The sequence below is a fragment of the Pimephales promelas genome, chromosome 6 (assembly GCF_988280905.1).
Source record: "Pimephales promelas chromosome 6, fPimPro1.hap1.1, whole genome shotgun sequence".
NCBI classification, from domain to species: domain Eukaryota; kingdom Metazoa; phylum Chordata; class Actinopteri; order Cypriniformes; family Leuciscidae; genus Pimephales; species Pimephales promelas.
The window spans coordinates 2,091,473-2,105,514 of record NC_142774.1 but is presented as its reverse complement, the minus strand read 5'-3'; the positions used below and the strand labels follow the sequence as shown (position 1 = coordinate 2,105,514).

General features: G+C 38.3%; 4 protein-coding genes across 8 annotated transcripts; 2 read left to right on the top strand and 2 right to left on the bottom strand.

The window, feature by feature from the left end:
- The first annotated feature begins 202 nt into the window (after window positions 1–202).
- LOC148978453 (uncharacterized) lies at window positions 203–4,403 on the top strand. 3 transcript variants are annotated; one of them, XM_089132759.1, is made up of 5 exons: window positions 203–413; window positions 701–1,393; window positions 1,473–1,582; window positions 1,774–1,886; window positions 2,028–2,349. In XM_089132759.1, the coding sequence occupies exons 1-5, from the start codon at window positions 308–310 to the stop codon at window positions 2,032–2,034; spliced, it is 1,029 nt and encodes a 342-aa protein (XP_088988885.1). In that variant the 5' UTR covers window positions 203–307; the 3' UTR covers window positions 2,035–2,349. The 3 variants fall into 3 exon arrangements, with proteins under 3 accessions (XP_088988885.1, XP_088988882.1, XP_088988883.1); XM_089132756.1 differs by lacking the exon at window positions 2,028–2,349 and adding an exon at window positions 3,923–4,403 and having other exon boundaries at window positions 204–413; XM_089132757.1 differs by lacking the exon at window positions 2,028–2,349 and adding an exon at window positions 3,938–4,403 and having other exon boundaries at window positions 210–413.
- A 463-nt stretch (window positions 4,404–4,866) lies between these two features.
- Window positions 4,867–10,776, bottom strand: LOC120459949 (B-cell receptor CD22). The gene is made up of 8 exons (XM_089132755.1): window positions 10,676–10,776; window positions 9,903–9,954; window positions 6,512–6,853; window positions 6,165–6,413; window positions 5,833–6,075; window positions 5,663–5,765; window positions 5,540–5,585; window positions 4,867–5,370 (listed from the first exon to the last, which is right to left on the bottom strand). Exons 1-8 carry the CDS (start codon window positions 10,772–10,774, stop codon window positions 5,290–5,292), a joined length of 1,215 nt encoding a protein of 404 aa, XP_088988881.1. The 5' UTR covers window positions 10,775–10,776; the 3' UTR covers window positions 4,867–5,289.
- On the bottom strand, window positions 7,844–9,824 carry LOC148978452 (uncharacterized). The gene is made up of 2 exons (XM_089132623.1): window positions 7,970–9,824; window positions 7,844–7,879 (listed from the first exon to the last, which is right to left on the bottom strand). The coding sequence occupies exons 1-2, from the start codon at window positions 9,365–9,367 to the stop codon at window positions 7,844–7,846; spliced, it is 1,434 nt and encodes a 477-aa protein (XP_088988749.1). The 5' UTR covers window positions 9,368–9,824.
- A 1,186-nt stretch (window positions 10,777–11,962) lies between the features above and the next one.
- On the top strand, window positions 11,963–14,042 carry LOC120459915 (CD209 antigen-like protein C). Of its 3 annotated transcripts, XM_089132762.1 has the most exons (6): window positions 11,963–12,071; window positions 12,394–12,562; window positions 13,109–13,164; window positions 13,244–13,353; window positions 13,620–13,720; window positions 13,852–14,042. In XM_089132762.1, the coding sequence occupies exons 1-6, from the start codon at window positions 11,963–11,965 to the stop codon at window positions 13,985–13,987; spliced, it is 681 nt and encodes a 226-aa protein (XP_088988888.1). In that variant the 3' UTR covers window positions 13,988–14,042. The 3 variants fall into 3 exon arrangements, with proteins under 3 accessions (XP_088988888.1, XP_088988887.1, XP_088988886.1); XM_089132761.1 differs by lacking the exon at window positions 13,109–13,164 and having other exon boundaries at window positions 12,394–12,613; window positions 13,239–13,353; window positions 13,852–14,034; XM_089132760.1 differs by having other exon boundaries at window positions 12,394–13,164; window positions 13,852–14,034.

The following is a 14,042-nucleotide window of genomic DNA, read 5'->3' as shown; positions in this document are numbered from 1 at the left end:
ATTGAACCTTTTTTAGCATAAAATGTCCTTTGGAGTTGAGTAAAAAACCCTATGCTACATATCTAGAACCCTTTTTTCTAAGAGTGTACTTGTGCTTTTAGTGCGACAGGTTCATGAACTGTATCTGTTTTGTCATTTCTGGGGATTTTTCAAAAGTGTGGTTGAAGCTTAACAGGTTAAGACCTCATTTTGCATGGTTTCCGCATAAATGGTCAGGTCACTACTGTTCAACGAACGACACTCATTCTAGAGACCAAAGCTCATCTGTGAACACACACTGCACTGTAACTGTAGGAAAGTGCACGTAATGGAATCAGACCTCTATGTCAATTTTCAAAGAAGAGATGCTGAGGATACAACTGGACCTCAAACACCAAATAACCACCAGGATGAAGGAAAAGCTCAAAAGTGCAGTAAGTACAAAGTTTATTCTGAAGAAGTGATGGTGGTGATAATGTTTGAGGAATTGAGAAAATGATTTCAATGATTGTTCTCCAAGTACAATACGTCAATGTTTGCATCAAATGAATTAAAACAGATTTTTTTTCATATTTTACCATATATTAATTTCTTATGATTGTCATTTATAAAAGAGGATTCAGAAGAAAACTCTATCGAATCTTGATTCCGGTTATATCTTTTACTATAGAGTGAACTGTTATTTACTGATATCTGTGTGTGTTTTGTCTCTGTTTTTCAGGAGGAAGCTGTTTGGTGTTGATGACAGTGTGTCTCGGGATCATTTGTGTTGTTCTGTTGGTCTTCATCACACTGTTCATCATCATCACAGCAGACAGAGACCTGTTAAAGAGTTACAAGAACACCGTTGAAGAGTTCAATCAGACTATCAACAGCTTACAGGACAATTACACCGATCTAATGACTGAAAAAGACCAACTGAAGAACAACTTCAACTCTTTGAGTCAGACGAAACTGGAACTGGAGACCAGAGTCAATGATCTCAGTGCTGAGAAAAGTCAGTTACAGAAAAGTTGTGATGCTTTGAATCAGACGAAACTGGAGTTAGAGACCAGAGTCAATGATCTCACTGCTGAGAAAAGTCAGTTACAGAAAAGTTTTGATGCTTTGAGTCAGACGAAACTGGAACTGGAGACCAGAGTCAATGATCTCACTGCTGAGAAAAGTCAATTACAGGGATGTTTTGAGTCTTTGAATCAGACGAAACTGGAGTTAGAGACAAGAATCAGTAATCTCAGTGCTGAGAAAAGTCAATTACAGGGATGTTTTGAGTCTTTGAATCAGACGAAACTTGAGTTAGAGACCAGAATCAGTAATCTCAGTGCTGAGAAAAGTCAATTACAGGGATGTTTTGAGTCTTTGAATCAGACGAAACTGGAGTTAGAGGTTGAACTAAGGAACTTATCTACACAAGGTTTGTACACATGTATGTATATGTTTTATTTGCACTTTACACCACAAATACTGACCAAAGTGTTTGTGTTTACTTAAAGGAAAGGACCGGTTTTTCATATCCAGTGAGAGGATGACCTGGTCTGAGAGCAGACAGTACTGCAGAGATCGAGGAGCTGATCTGGTCATTATCGACACTGAAGAGAAGCAGGTGAGATTGTGTGAGTGACTGTTTATTAATGAGAGGAATCACACTTATGGGCATTAATTTAAGACAGGGAACCTCAGCTTCCCCTATAATGTCAAAAAAATAATGGTAAAATATGTACTATTGTGTTAACATTTTAATGACTAAAAACGTGTTACTGAATCACACTTATTCCTGTTTTTATTCACACACAGAGCTTCATAACTTCATTATTCAAGGATGCGTGGTTCAGTGCGTGGATTGGTTTGTCAGACTCTGAGACTGAGGGGATCATGAAATGGGTGGATAATTCACATCTGAATCAAGGGTAAGTGATAAAACACTCACAGAGAAACACTTCGATGCATTTGTTTAATCCTTTCAATTCTCATTAAAAATATACATTAAATCTGAAGATCTCAGCAGAGGAAACAGGGGTTTACCATTTACCATTCTTTGTTTCTTTCAGCATTTGAAGGTATTTCTGCATTAATAAAGAATCAGTCCATTTCCTGATTTTCAACATAACATTAACCCTCCTATTATCCTTGGGGTCAATCTGACCCCATTCAATATTTAACATCTGTAAAAACACAATTTTATTTTTTATTTTGCGTCAAATTTAATGACTTTTCCTAATTTAATGGGGACAACTCTGTAAACATAAAATTAACCTGCTAATATTTTTTCAAAGTCCTGTACAAATTTTGTAACATCGGTGTTCCTTGGGATCAATTTGACCCCAGGCTCTTTTAGATGTATAATAAAACAGAAAAAATATTAAAATTTCACACACATTTGTTTTGGTTGTTATATTGAGGTCATTATAACTTGTTATAATTGGAATTTATAATGTTCATTGTAATTTTACATATTCAATATCATTTTCAAAAAAATGTCCCTCTGTTTTAGGACTCCAACCAAACATAACCATATATTGCGAGAACTACTAGTAGTTCACATGACATGTGACATAATTCTCAAGATAACTAATAATTCTTTCCCGTGCATTTGGGAGGGGAAAACATCATTTTTGTGAGAACTTTGATGTTTCCCGTGCCATGGAGGACGAGAAAACATTATTTTTGTGAGATTGACCCCAAACATAATTCGTGTTACTATCCTTGATAAAATCAATAGTTTTTCTTTCCAAATATTATAGATTACAAAAATCTATACTTAGAAATATTATAAAACAAATAAAACAGATATAAACACCAGATATATTTATACTTTTCCAATTTTAGGTCAAATCAGGAAGAATTTATGTTGATTTGTAAATTTGTCCATAGTCGTGCAATGGGTATTCTGGATGTATAAGGGGTTAGGTGGGGGGTGGTGGGTGGATGTCAACATAAAATGTTACTTCAGTAGTTAACAAAGACATAAATTAACTGAGACAAACCTTTGTAAAAAAAATATATATATATATATATTGTGGAGGTTCAAATTGCTGGGGTCAAATTGACCCCAGAGGGTAAAAAGTGTTATCAGGTTTGAGGGTAACAGGAGGGTTGAAGGCATCTTCATCTGAAGATATTTCGTCTCATGTTTTTATCGACACAGTAATTGAGTGTCTCTACAGGCTGATTCTACTGCCAGAATAAAAAACTAATACATTACAAATTAAACACAGCTATATTAATGTTCAAGAACCCAACTGCAGGAAACACTGATCAGCACAATGGTGACTTCAACTCTGTGTTCCTCTTTCCTTTAGTGAATTTAAACATTAACTCTGTTGAATCGGTCAAACTGTTAATGAAACACAGGGGATTTTACAGCGGCTGCCTTTAATCCAGAAAATATGTAAAGCACATCCAAAGAATGTTGTTTGAATAATGTTTTCTGCCAACATTATCAGAACATTCATCAAATACTAATGACAGTATGTTGTGATTACATGAACATTGTTTTGAAAGTGTTTGAAAATATTACATTTAACACATGAATAATGGGACAGCCAACAAAACGTTCCCATTTTTCAAGGATGTTATTTTAAAAGAGCAACACGACCTTATTCGTCTGAAGTTTGTCGTCATTCTAATGTTTAAAGGATGTTCCAAAAATAATGTTTTTTAAAAATATTTTCTCCCATTTAAAACATTTAAAAAATATATATACAAACAAACACATTGTTTTTTGTGCTAACCTTTTGAGAACATTACTAAATAACAGATAACGTTGAACAAACATATTACTGGAAGAATGATTGTTCATAACTTTGCCAGTACGTTAGCCGAGATTGTTCCCTGGTGATGCTGTGAATATTGTCGGCTCTTTTATGATGAATAGCTTGTTGTTTTCTGAATGCATAAAAACTTTCGTTGAACTGATCTGGGGTCCTGAATAACTGAAAATCAGACACACTTTATTAAGGTTTTGGTACCGAGGTGAGCCGAATAACTTTGGTGGAGATGAGGACTGTATTGAAGTGCATCCTGGAAGAGACCCTGTGAACAACTGGAATGATGCGCCATGCTATGCGAATATGAGATGTATTTGTGAGAAATAAGTTTCAGTCTTGTTGTGCTTTTTCTATGATTGATGGTCTATGAATCATTCTTATTGTGAATGTATAATTTCTGATTGCGGTTTCTGTATTTAAAAAAAACTGCCATCAGATATATAAATTTATTTTAGAAGAGAAATGTTTAATTGTCATTATTTTCTCATTGCTAAATTAAACTAAGAACATCCTGTTTCTCACGCTGTGAATGAGGGTGATCTGAGACACTAAACCTCATGACTATTATTCTGATATTGAGTGTCTGTAAAAAACTGCTTTTGAGTTGGTTTCACTCTGAATAAAATGGTTAAAAACCATTATTATTATTAGAGTAAACTGTATTTTTGTTTTTATTTCATATTTCATTCTTTTGTATCTGTTTATTATACCGCGTATGAAATAAGTATTGAACACACCACCATTTTCTCAGAAAATATATTTCCAAAGGTGCTCTTGACATTCAATTTTTACCAGATGTTGGTAAAAACAACCCAAAGCAACCAAAACAAAGAAGTTCAAAAATTAAGTAATGTGAAATAATGTGAAATGACACAGGGAAAAAGTATTGAACTCCCGAAGAAAGGGAGGTGCAAAAAAGGCATGGAAAGCCAAGACAACAGCTGAACACTATCAGTAATTAAAAAGCAATTCAGCCCTGTCCGTGCAAATTAATATCATCTGGTTCAGTCCCAAAGGGACTGTCTCATTGCCAATACATTTGAGAGATAATAACATTTTATTTTTTTTACATTAAACATTCATATATAAAACTTTGCAGGATGTTTTTGTTCACTAAGATCTATGTTACACACTACATGAGAGATAATTTTCAAATTTCCATAATCGGTGCCCTTTAATGTCCTCTAAATATTCTGGCCGATTTTTCTCCTTCTGAAGATCCTAAGTGAAGTCCCGATTACCTTGATGACAGATTATCAGATTTTCTCGTGGTGTGGGGCGTGTTAAATGTGACCGGATCGGCTCGGACGCCGATCGCAAATCGTAAATATTCAACACGTTGTGCGGGCAAAACTTGAAAACACATAAAAACTTAATTCAAATACTGATAAGTATATTTTTGCGTTCTAAGCTTGAGCCTAAAATACTGAAAAAGAGTATTATATATGTAAGATTACACAATTAAACATACATTACATAAGTCTATAGCACACAATAGCTCACAAAGGGTTAAAGGGAACAAATGAGGATCAGTCCCTGTCAATCATATGTGGCTCCGCCCACAGAGCTCAGGATTGGTTCTTAATACAAGAGCTGTATATTTGTCTTCATTGGGTTCAGAGATCTATTGGAGAGATAGAAGGATTTACATCAGAAAATAGAGAAGTCTATATAAGCTAAATTTATAGCACAATATTTATTTATTTATTTTAATCGACTCGTTTGAGTAACAGATGATCGATTGATTTTCTGCTTTTTTTTAAAAAAAGTAACGTCGTCTTTGGATGATTTACCTCTTTCACTGTGATATTTTCATTTTTAACACTCCTTCGTTTCTTTCTGAAAGAAAAAATGACAGAAATTAACAGCACATGGACGGCTATATTAATATTATCAAAGTTGTTTGTGGTTCTCACATTATAAACAGGATGACGATGATAAGGATGATGACGAGGATGAATATTGCTCCACATTCCACTGTGATCCCAAAAACTTGATGCCATCCGGATCTGTGATGGACTGAAAGATGGAAACTTTATCAGCTCGGATTAACAGTCCAGACTGAAGAAAGTTATATGGGGCTTACCTGTGACAGTTACAGCGTCTGATCTCTGAGATCCATGTTGATTGTGAGCCTGACAGTAGAAGCGTCCACTCTGTAGTGCACTGAAACTCTGTCCAGATCCAACAGCTGAGCTTTCATTCTCCTTAAACCACCTGAAGTTCACAGCAGGAGGGTTTGAGTCACTGATGCACTTCAGAGTCACTGAATCTCCCTCCACTATTACACCAGATGGACTGATGGACACTGAGACGCTCTTTGGTGGGTCTAAAAAGGAAAATAATAAACAACCTCAAATCATCTCATTCAAACACAATCTCCTAATTTAAAAAAAGAACAAATGAATCTGTACTCACACATGACATTGAGGAGAACATCAGGAGAGACGTGTGTGTGTCCGTCTACAGCACAGCTATATCTGCCTGAATCCTCTCTTCTGACTGGATTGAGGATGAGTGTGTTCCTGAATTTACTCTCAGTTAATATCTTCAGTGAGTTTCTGTACCAGATGAATGTTGCTCTGTCAGTCAGAGCGCAGCTGCTTTTACATGTCAGACTGACTGAATCTCCCTCTGTCACTCTCTCAGGAGACTCCACCTGAAGATCTGAACACAACACACACATTATATCTAGTGCTGCTGTCACACACTGATTATTATTCAACATAATGCACAGAAGAAGAGATAAACCTCATCAAAGTCACCTGTGACAGTAAGAGTCACTCCTGAATCACCAGTCCATTTGTCTTTATCAGTGGTGAATCTGAAATAGTACATGTGTGAATCCTTCAGTGTCACATGACTCAGTCTGACGGTGCAGTCCTGCTGTTTATCTCCCAGATACTGAAGCCTCTGACTGTATTCAGGGTCATTAGACAGATCTGGAAGCTCTTCATTATCCATTACCAGTGTTTTGGTCCAGAACACTTTCTCGATCTTATATCCAGTAGGGTATGTATAAGTGCAGTTCATTATCACTGTTGAGTCGTTTAGTGCACAGATGTGTGGAGGACTGTAACTCACACCCCAATCAACACTAGAAACCCCTGAAACACAGAAGTCATCCATGTTGTTTTATCAGTCACCCTGATTTTGTGGAAAAGGCGCTTTTATATACTATATAAACCCAAAATACTAAAATGAAAGTGAAATGAACATAAAATGAAGTGCAGTCAGAACTCAATATGAATTCTCCAGTGGTCAGAGCTGATGTACAGTTGAAGTATTACCCTTATAGTGTTAGAATCAGTATTTCATCACTCTGACCCCCTGAAACAGATTCATGATAAAGACATTAGCAGTCGCTTCTACAATTACTGCAATAAGTCTACTGACTAAAGTAAGAAGATGAGCGGAGGGTGATACATGATATTTGCCACGAGGCAAATTTCTCTACTGCATATGATAATCTGTAAGTACATCCTTACTGAACAAAAATATATTAATGTTTTATATATTATATGCCCAGTCAACACGTTGATCTCAGTGATCACAATGTGAGATCACAGTGAGCTAATAGTGTATCAGTGTATGTATGGATCTGTCATGAGTTGGAAGGATGAACCCAATTGCAGACAGCAAGTAACTCAAAATAAGGTTTTATTAATGACAAAAACAGAAAACAAAACCCACGATGGGGCAAAACAAGAACAGGTAGCAAACACTAAACTAAGACTCCGATAATAAACTCACAGACAAGACTAGATACACACTTCTTACAAGATGATCAACAGAGAACTTACAGCTAGACTCACACGAGGTTTGACAAGGTAAGGAAGACAATGTACCGACACAGGACAGCAAACACAAGAGGATTAAATAGGGAGAAACTAATGAGGGAAACAGCTGACACTAACAGGGCAATAATGACTAAACAAGGATAACAAGGGGGCGGGGTTATGAGACAAGACAACGCAAGCACACAGCCCAAACAAATGGCCATGTGCTTACACAGAAAACATGGTTCTGCCATGATCCTGCCACAAGACTAGGAAAAATAAGCGATGTGATGGCAGAATCATGACAGAACCCCCACCTTAAGGAGCGGCTACCAGACGCTCCTCAAATGGACACTAAGCACAAGACAAGACAGAACGAGACATAGACAAAAACCAACAGAACATAGCAAACATCAACATTGGCAAACATGAAAAAACTATAACCGGGTTCGGGTGACACAATAAAAATAACAAACACGGGAGGGGGGGCGGGGGAACAAAGGAGTTCATAGGAGGAGGTCCAGGGTGGATGGGTGGACTAGGGGTCTTGGGCTTACGGGACGAGGGCTGAGGGCGAGGAATCCGGGCAGACTTGGATGTGGACACATGAGGCACAGTCTTAGGGGAGACAGTCCGGGGTGATGTGGTGACAGGGGTGACCGGGGAAACGCACAGGGGCACAGAGGGTGAAGAAACAGGAAACCAGACCGGGGGAACAGCAGGGGACACATCAGGACACATGACTGGGGATGTTGCAGGTGACCGGGGAGTGTTGAAAGGCAATGCTGGGCTCTCGGATTCTGTTTCAGAACCAGCGCTCTCCATAGCAGACTCAGACACATCGTTCGCTGCAGTAGACTTGGTAATTGCCCTCTCTGCTGCTGGCTTGGGAGCAGTGCTCTCTACAGCTCTTGGCACAGGGTCTGGGGACAAGACAGGGACTTCCAAGATCTGGGCAAGACGAGACAGGTATTTGGACAGGGCTCTTGCAGCAATAACAATCGGTATCTCCTGATTAGCTGAAATAGAGCGAATAACAGCCTCAGCAGCAGAATCGACCGCCTCCCTCTCTGCAGCACTCACAACTGTAGACTCTGGGACGGCGCCTGCTGGAGCGGGCTCTGGGACGGCGCCTGCTGGAGCGGGCTCTGGGACGGCGCCTGCTGGAGCGGGCTCTGGGACGGCGCCTGCTGGAGGACAAGAGGCTCCCTTCTTCCTCCTCCTCTTCCTTCTGGGTCGTGGAGCTGAGTCCGTAGCCAGGCCAGAGAATGGTAAGGGGGGCAAAGAGGGAGACGAAGCAGGCGCTGGGAAGACCACCGCAGGCAAGGGGGACTCCGTGGAGGATGACTCCGACGCGGACTCCCACGACAAACGTCTTCCACGCTTTCCACGGGGGCTGACGAACACGGGTGGTGGTTTGGGAGTCAGGGTGGAAGAAGCTTGGTCCTCAAGTGTCACGACAGCTAACACGTGACCCTCGGGGATGATTGGAAGAGTGGCAGGAGGTGAAGATCCAGTGGAACCTAGCTGTTCCTTACGAGACAGGTAGTCCACCATGCTGCGAAATGGACGGCGGACCAAACTCTCTCGTTCAGCAAGGGGAGGGAGGACCTTGAGACCAGCGACGAGGTAGCGGTTGACCAGGGACTCTGGTAAGAGAAACCTTCTCTCCTCAATGACCTGGGCGTACCTCTTTAGGGTCAACTCACCCTGGGGAGGGAAAGGAAGCTTGCCATTGGCACTGTCGGCAATAGCTGAGCGCCACCACAGTTCCGGGTCAGAAGGCTGAAGGCAAGCGGACAAGGACTGCACGTCTGCTGGGTTCGATTTTGGTCGGTACATTCTGTCATGAGTTGGAAGGATGAACCCAATTGCAGACAGCAAGTAACTCAAAATAAGGTTTTATTAATGACAAAAACAGAAAACAAAACCCACGATGGGGCAAAACAAGAACAGGTAGCAAACACTAAACTAAGACTCCGATAATAAACTCACAGACAAGACTAGATACACACTTCTTACAAGATGATCAACAGAGAACTTACAGCTAGACTCACACGAGGTTTGACAAGGTAAGGAAGACAATGTACCGACACAGGACAGCAAACACAAGAGGATTAAATAGGGAGAAACTAATGAGGGAAACAGCTGACACTAACAGGGCAATAATGACTAAACAAGGATAACAAGGGGGCGGGGTTATGAGACAAGACAACGCAAGCACACAGCCCAAACAAATGGCCATGTGCTTACACAGAAAACATGGTTCTGCCATGATCCTGCCACAAGACTAGGAAAAATAAGCGATGTGATGGCAGAATCATGACAGGATCAGTGAATATAAAAGTGAAGTGTTGCTGTAACATCAGTCACTTACCGTGAATCATGATCAGAAATATCAGAGGAAGAGCCATTATGACTGTCATCACCTGCAACAACCAATAAACAATCAGATACATACCTGTAATGACTATGATGTAAACGTCTCTCCACATTACAGTTGTTTTGAATTTACAGTCGCTTTGGTACATTTCTCGAATCATCCTCAACATTTGCAAAACAGAAAGTGCATTTCTCAAAACAATCCGTACAAATAGCAAAACACCATCTATTACCTGCAAAAGCCAGTCTCTTGCTCAAAATCCTTAGTTCATGTTTTGATGATGATTATTGTAAATTGCAGGTCAAATTTTTTTTTATCTAGAAACGAGGACCCCCTCGAAAACGAGATGGCTCATCTCAAGGGGCTATTCCTCTTTAATAAAAATAAATGTCAATATATAAATGTCAATATAAATTAGTGTACATATGACAATCTCCTCCTCAGGAAAAACTGCATATTATGAGAACTTGTTCAACCATTTTTATGTAATGCCTAAATGTTGTAACAAACTTATTCTAAAAACTGACAAAGCAAAGAAAAAAAAAAAACTAAATAATGTAATAAAGGCACAAGCCAAGAAAAGCAGAGGCGTCGACCTGGAAAATCTGGAACAATTCGCGGCGAGAACAATTCAACACCATAACCCCCTAAACATAATTCAGTGACATCATCAGCCGCTTCTACAAATGAGTGAAGATTTACTGCACAAATAATAAAATCCACTGAGAACTATTTAAACAATATTACTTTGATATTAGCTGTGTTACCTTATCCATGTGTGTGTTCCTTCTGTTTTTTTTTTTTTTGTGAAACTGAAAGTAAAACAGAGCTGTGCAGGATTTCTGTTGAATAACAGGAAAAGACATCAGGAGTCTCTCTCTCTCTCTCTCTCTCTCTCTCTCTCTCTCTCTCTCTCTCTCTCTCTCTCTCTCTCTCTCTCTGAGAGAGAGAGAGAGAGAGAGTTACTTAGGGCATTATATAACTGATGACCTGTCTATAAAAGACAGAAAAAAGTGTGATTTGATAGTGTTGGTTATGTTTTGACATAATCATGATGTGATCTGAAAAATTAAACTTATTCAGATGATTTGGTTTAACTTGTTAGTGGTTCTACTGCATATGATAATCTGTATTTTTCTTGTCCAAAACATTTAATAAAATAATGTTCTGGTCAAATCACTAACAAATTCATTTATTTAGAAACACAGACATAAATAATCAGCCTGTGAATCTCAACAATGGTGACAATAATAATCCTCGTTGCCACCATTCACAACTCATTAATGTCTCCCATCATGCATTGCGGTATGAATACATTTTGATCCGAAATGTCTATGTAATTTACTTTTCCTAATTGAATATTCTGCTTGTCACCATTGTTGAGATGCATTGACTGAATCTTGAGGTCTGTGTGTGCCTAAAAGAGAGATTTAAAAAAAAACTTTTTATATTATATGGATATGTATGCAGAATCACAGTTATACTGTAACCAACAGCAAAAATCACAAACATAAAGTTCAAATGATGATTCTCATGATATAACTAACACCATTTGATCACTTGTTTTATTTGTTATTCTGGAAATTATAACTATAAAGAATCAACAGCCAAACAAAATCTAAAGTTAATAATATAAGGGTCAAGAGCCCAACTAAAGCAGACACTGATCTCCATAACGGTGGCTTACAATTTTAGATTTTCTCCTTCAGCGATTCTGCTTGTTATTATCAGGTGTCTTCAATAATGCTCAATCATCACTCAATTAATCACTTAATTATCTCATTAACTTTAACACTCTTGAGTGTTAATTTAACACTCATATCTGCATCATATCGTCCATTTGAAAGCATGTGAAGGTGATTTACTGCTAATGAGGGAATCGGCTTTACTGATTAGATGCGCATAACAATATTGTGCGATATATCGCCCAGCCCTACTATGCAGTGTGAAGTATAACCATTTCCTCTTTATGGTGAGCACTATTGCAAAAGCAGTAGTCATCATTCTGAGGACCACACCTCATCTGTGAAGACGTACTGTCCGACACGTGAATAATGGATGCAGAGGACATTTATCAAAATGTTGAACGCAGAGATATTGAGGACACATTTGGAGCTCCAACACAGAGTAAGGGCCAGGATGAAGGAAAAGATGAAAAGCACAGTAAGCAGAAAATTACTTGGTGTCAAAAATGGTGTTGTTTATGCTGACACGTACAATGGCATATTTTTCTTGGGAAAAAAAAAAACATTTGAAAGTGGTTATGCTTTAATATTTAATTTATTAACAGGGAATTATTATTAAAAAAATTTTCACTATGTTCTTATTTGGATATTTTACTGTGTAGCAATGTTTGTCTTTTAAAATAAACCTCTATCTGCATTATCTAAAGACAAGGGTCCTAAAAGGTTTGATTTGAAACGTATTTCTATATGGCGTGAATTGTCGTTAACTGATATCGGTGTGTTTTGTCTCTGTTTGTCAGAAGGAAGCAGGTGTTTGGTGTTGATGACAGTGTGTTTCGGGCTCATTTGTGTTCTTCTGCTGGTCTTCATCACACTGTACATCATCATCACAGCAGAGAGAGACCTGTTAAAGAACACCGTTGAAGAGTTCAATCACACTATCAACAGCTTACAGGACAATTACACTGATCTAATGACTGAAAAAGACCAACTGAAGAACAACTTCAACTCTTTGAGTCAGACGAAACTGGAGTTAGAGACCAGAGTCAATGATCTCACTGCTGAGAAAAGTCAATTAAAGGGAAGTTTTGATGCTTTGAATCAGAAGAAACTGAAGTTAGAGACCAGAGTCAATGATCTCACTGCCGAGAAAAGTCAATTAAAGGGAAGTTTTGATGCTTTGAATCAGAAGAAACTGGAGTTGGAGACCAGAGTCAATGATCTCACTGCTGAGAAAAGTCAATTAAAGGGAAGTTTTGATGCTTTGAATCAGAAGAAACTGGAGTTAGAGACCAGAGTCAATGATCTCACTGCTGAGAAAAGTCAATTAAAGGGAAGTTTTGATGCTTTGAATCAGAAGAAACTGGAGTTAGAGACCAGAGTCAATGATCTCACTGCTGAGAAAAGTCAATTAAAGGGAAGTTTTGATGCTTTGAATCAGAAGAAACTGGAGTTGGAGACCAGAGTCAATGATCTCACTGCTGAGAAAAGTCAATTAAAGGGAAGTTTTGATGCTTTGAATCAGAAGAAACTGGAGTTAGAGACTGAACTTAGGAAGTTGAAAGAACAAGGTCAGTACAAATGGATTCATATGTATATTTGCACTTTACAACATAATTAATATATACAATTGTTTATGTTTATTGAAAGGAAATGGCTGGTTTTTCATGTCCAGTGAGTTGAAGAGCTGGTCTGAGAGCAGACAGTACTGCAGAGATCGAGGAGCTGATCTGGTCATTGTCAACACTGTAGAGAAGCAGGTGAGATTAGAGGCAAATATATCTAGTTTACGGTAATTCCATTGTAAATGTACATACTTAAATATATTTTGTCATACGTACAAAGAAACAACAGTATGTTTTATGTTTTGACGCGGCTCGGAAAATAAATGCTACAATACGTCTCTCATGTTTTATTTATTCTTGCTGTTGAACATTTATTTTAATGCTGGTAATTGTCTTTATCTTAATAAAGATCTTAAATGTAATGATGATTCTCACTGTTTAATGTTTTTATTCACACACAGAGGTTCATATCTTCATTCAAGGAGAGTGTGTGGATTGGTTTGTCTGACATTGAGACTGAGGGGATCATGAAATGGGTGGATAATTCAACACTGAATCAAGGGTAAGTGATGAAACGCTCAGACAATCACTGTTTATTTTTGCATTAGTTTTTAGAAGCATATTTATTTGTATAGAATGAGTGAGTACATGCATTAAGAGCTCAGAAACTGAATTTGATTGGATTTCATTCAGGTTTTGGGAAAGTAATGAACCGAATAACGCGAATGGAAATGAGGATTGTATTGAACTGAATCCAGCAAAACTTGTCCTGAACAACTGGAATGACATCCCATGCTCCGCAATGAGAAAATGGATTTGTGAGAAATAACATCCATTGCTTTATCTTTATGATTGTGATCTTCAGAATGAGTTGTGTTTTTGAA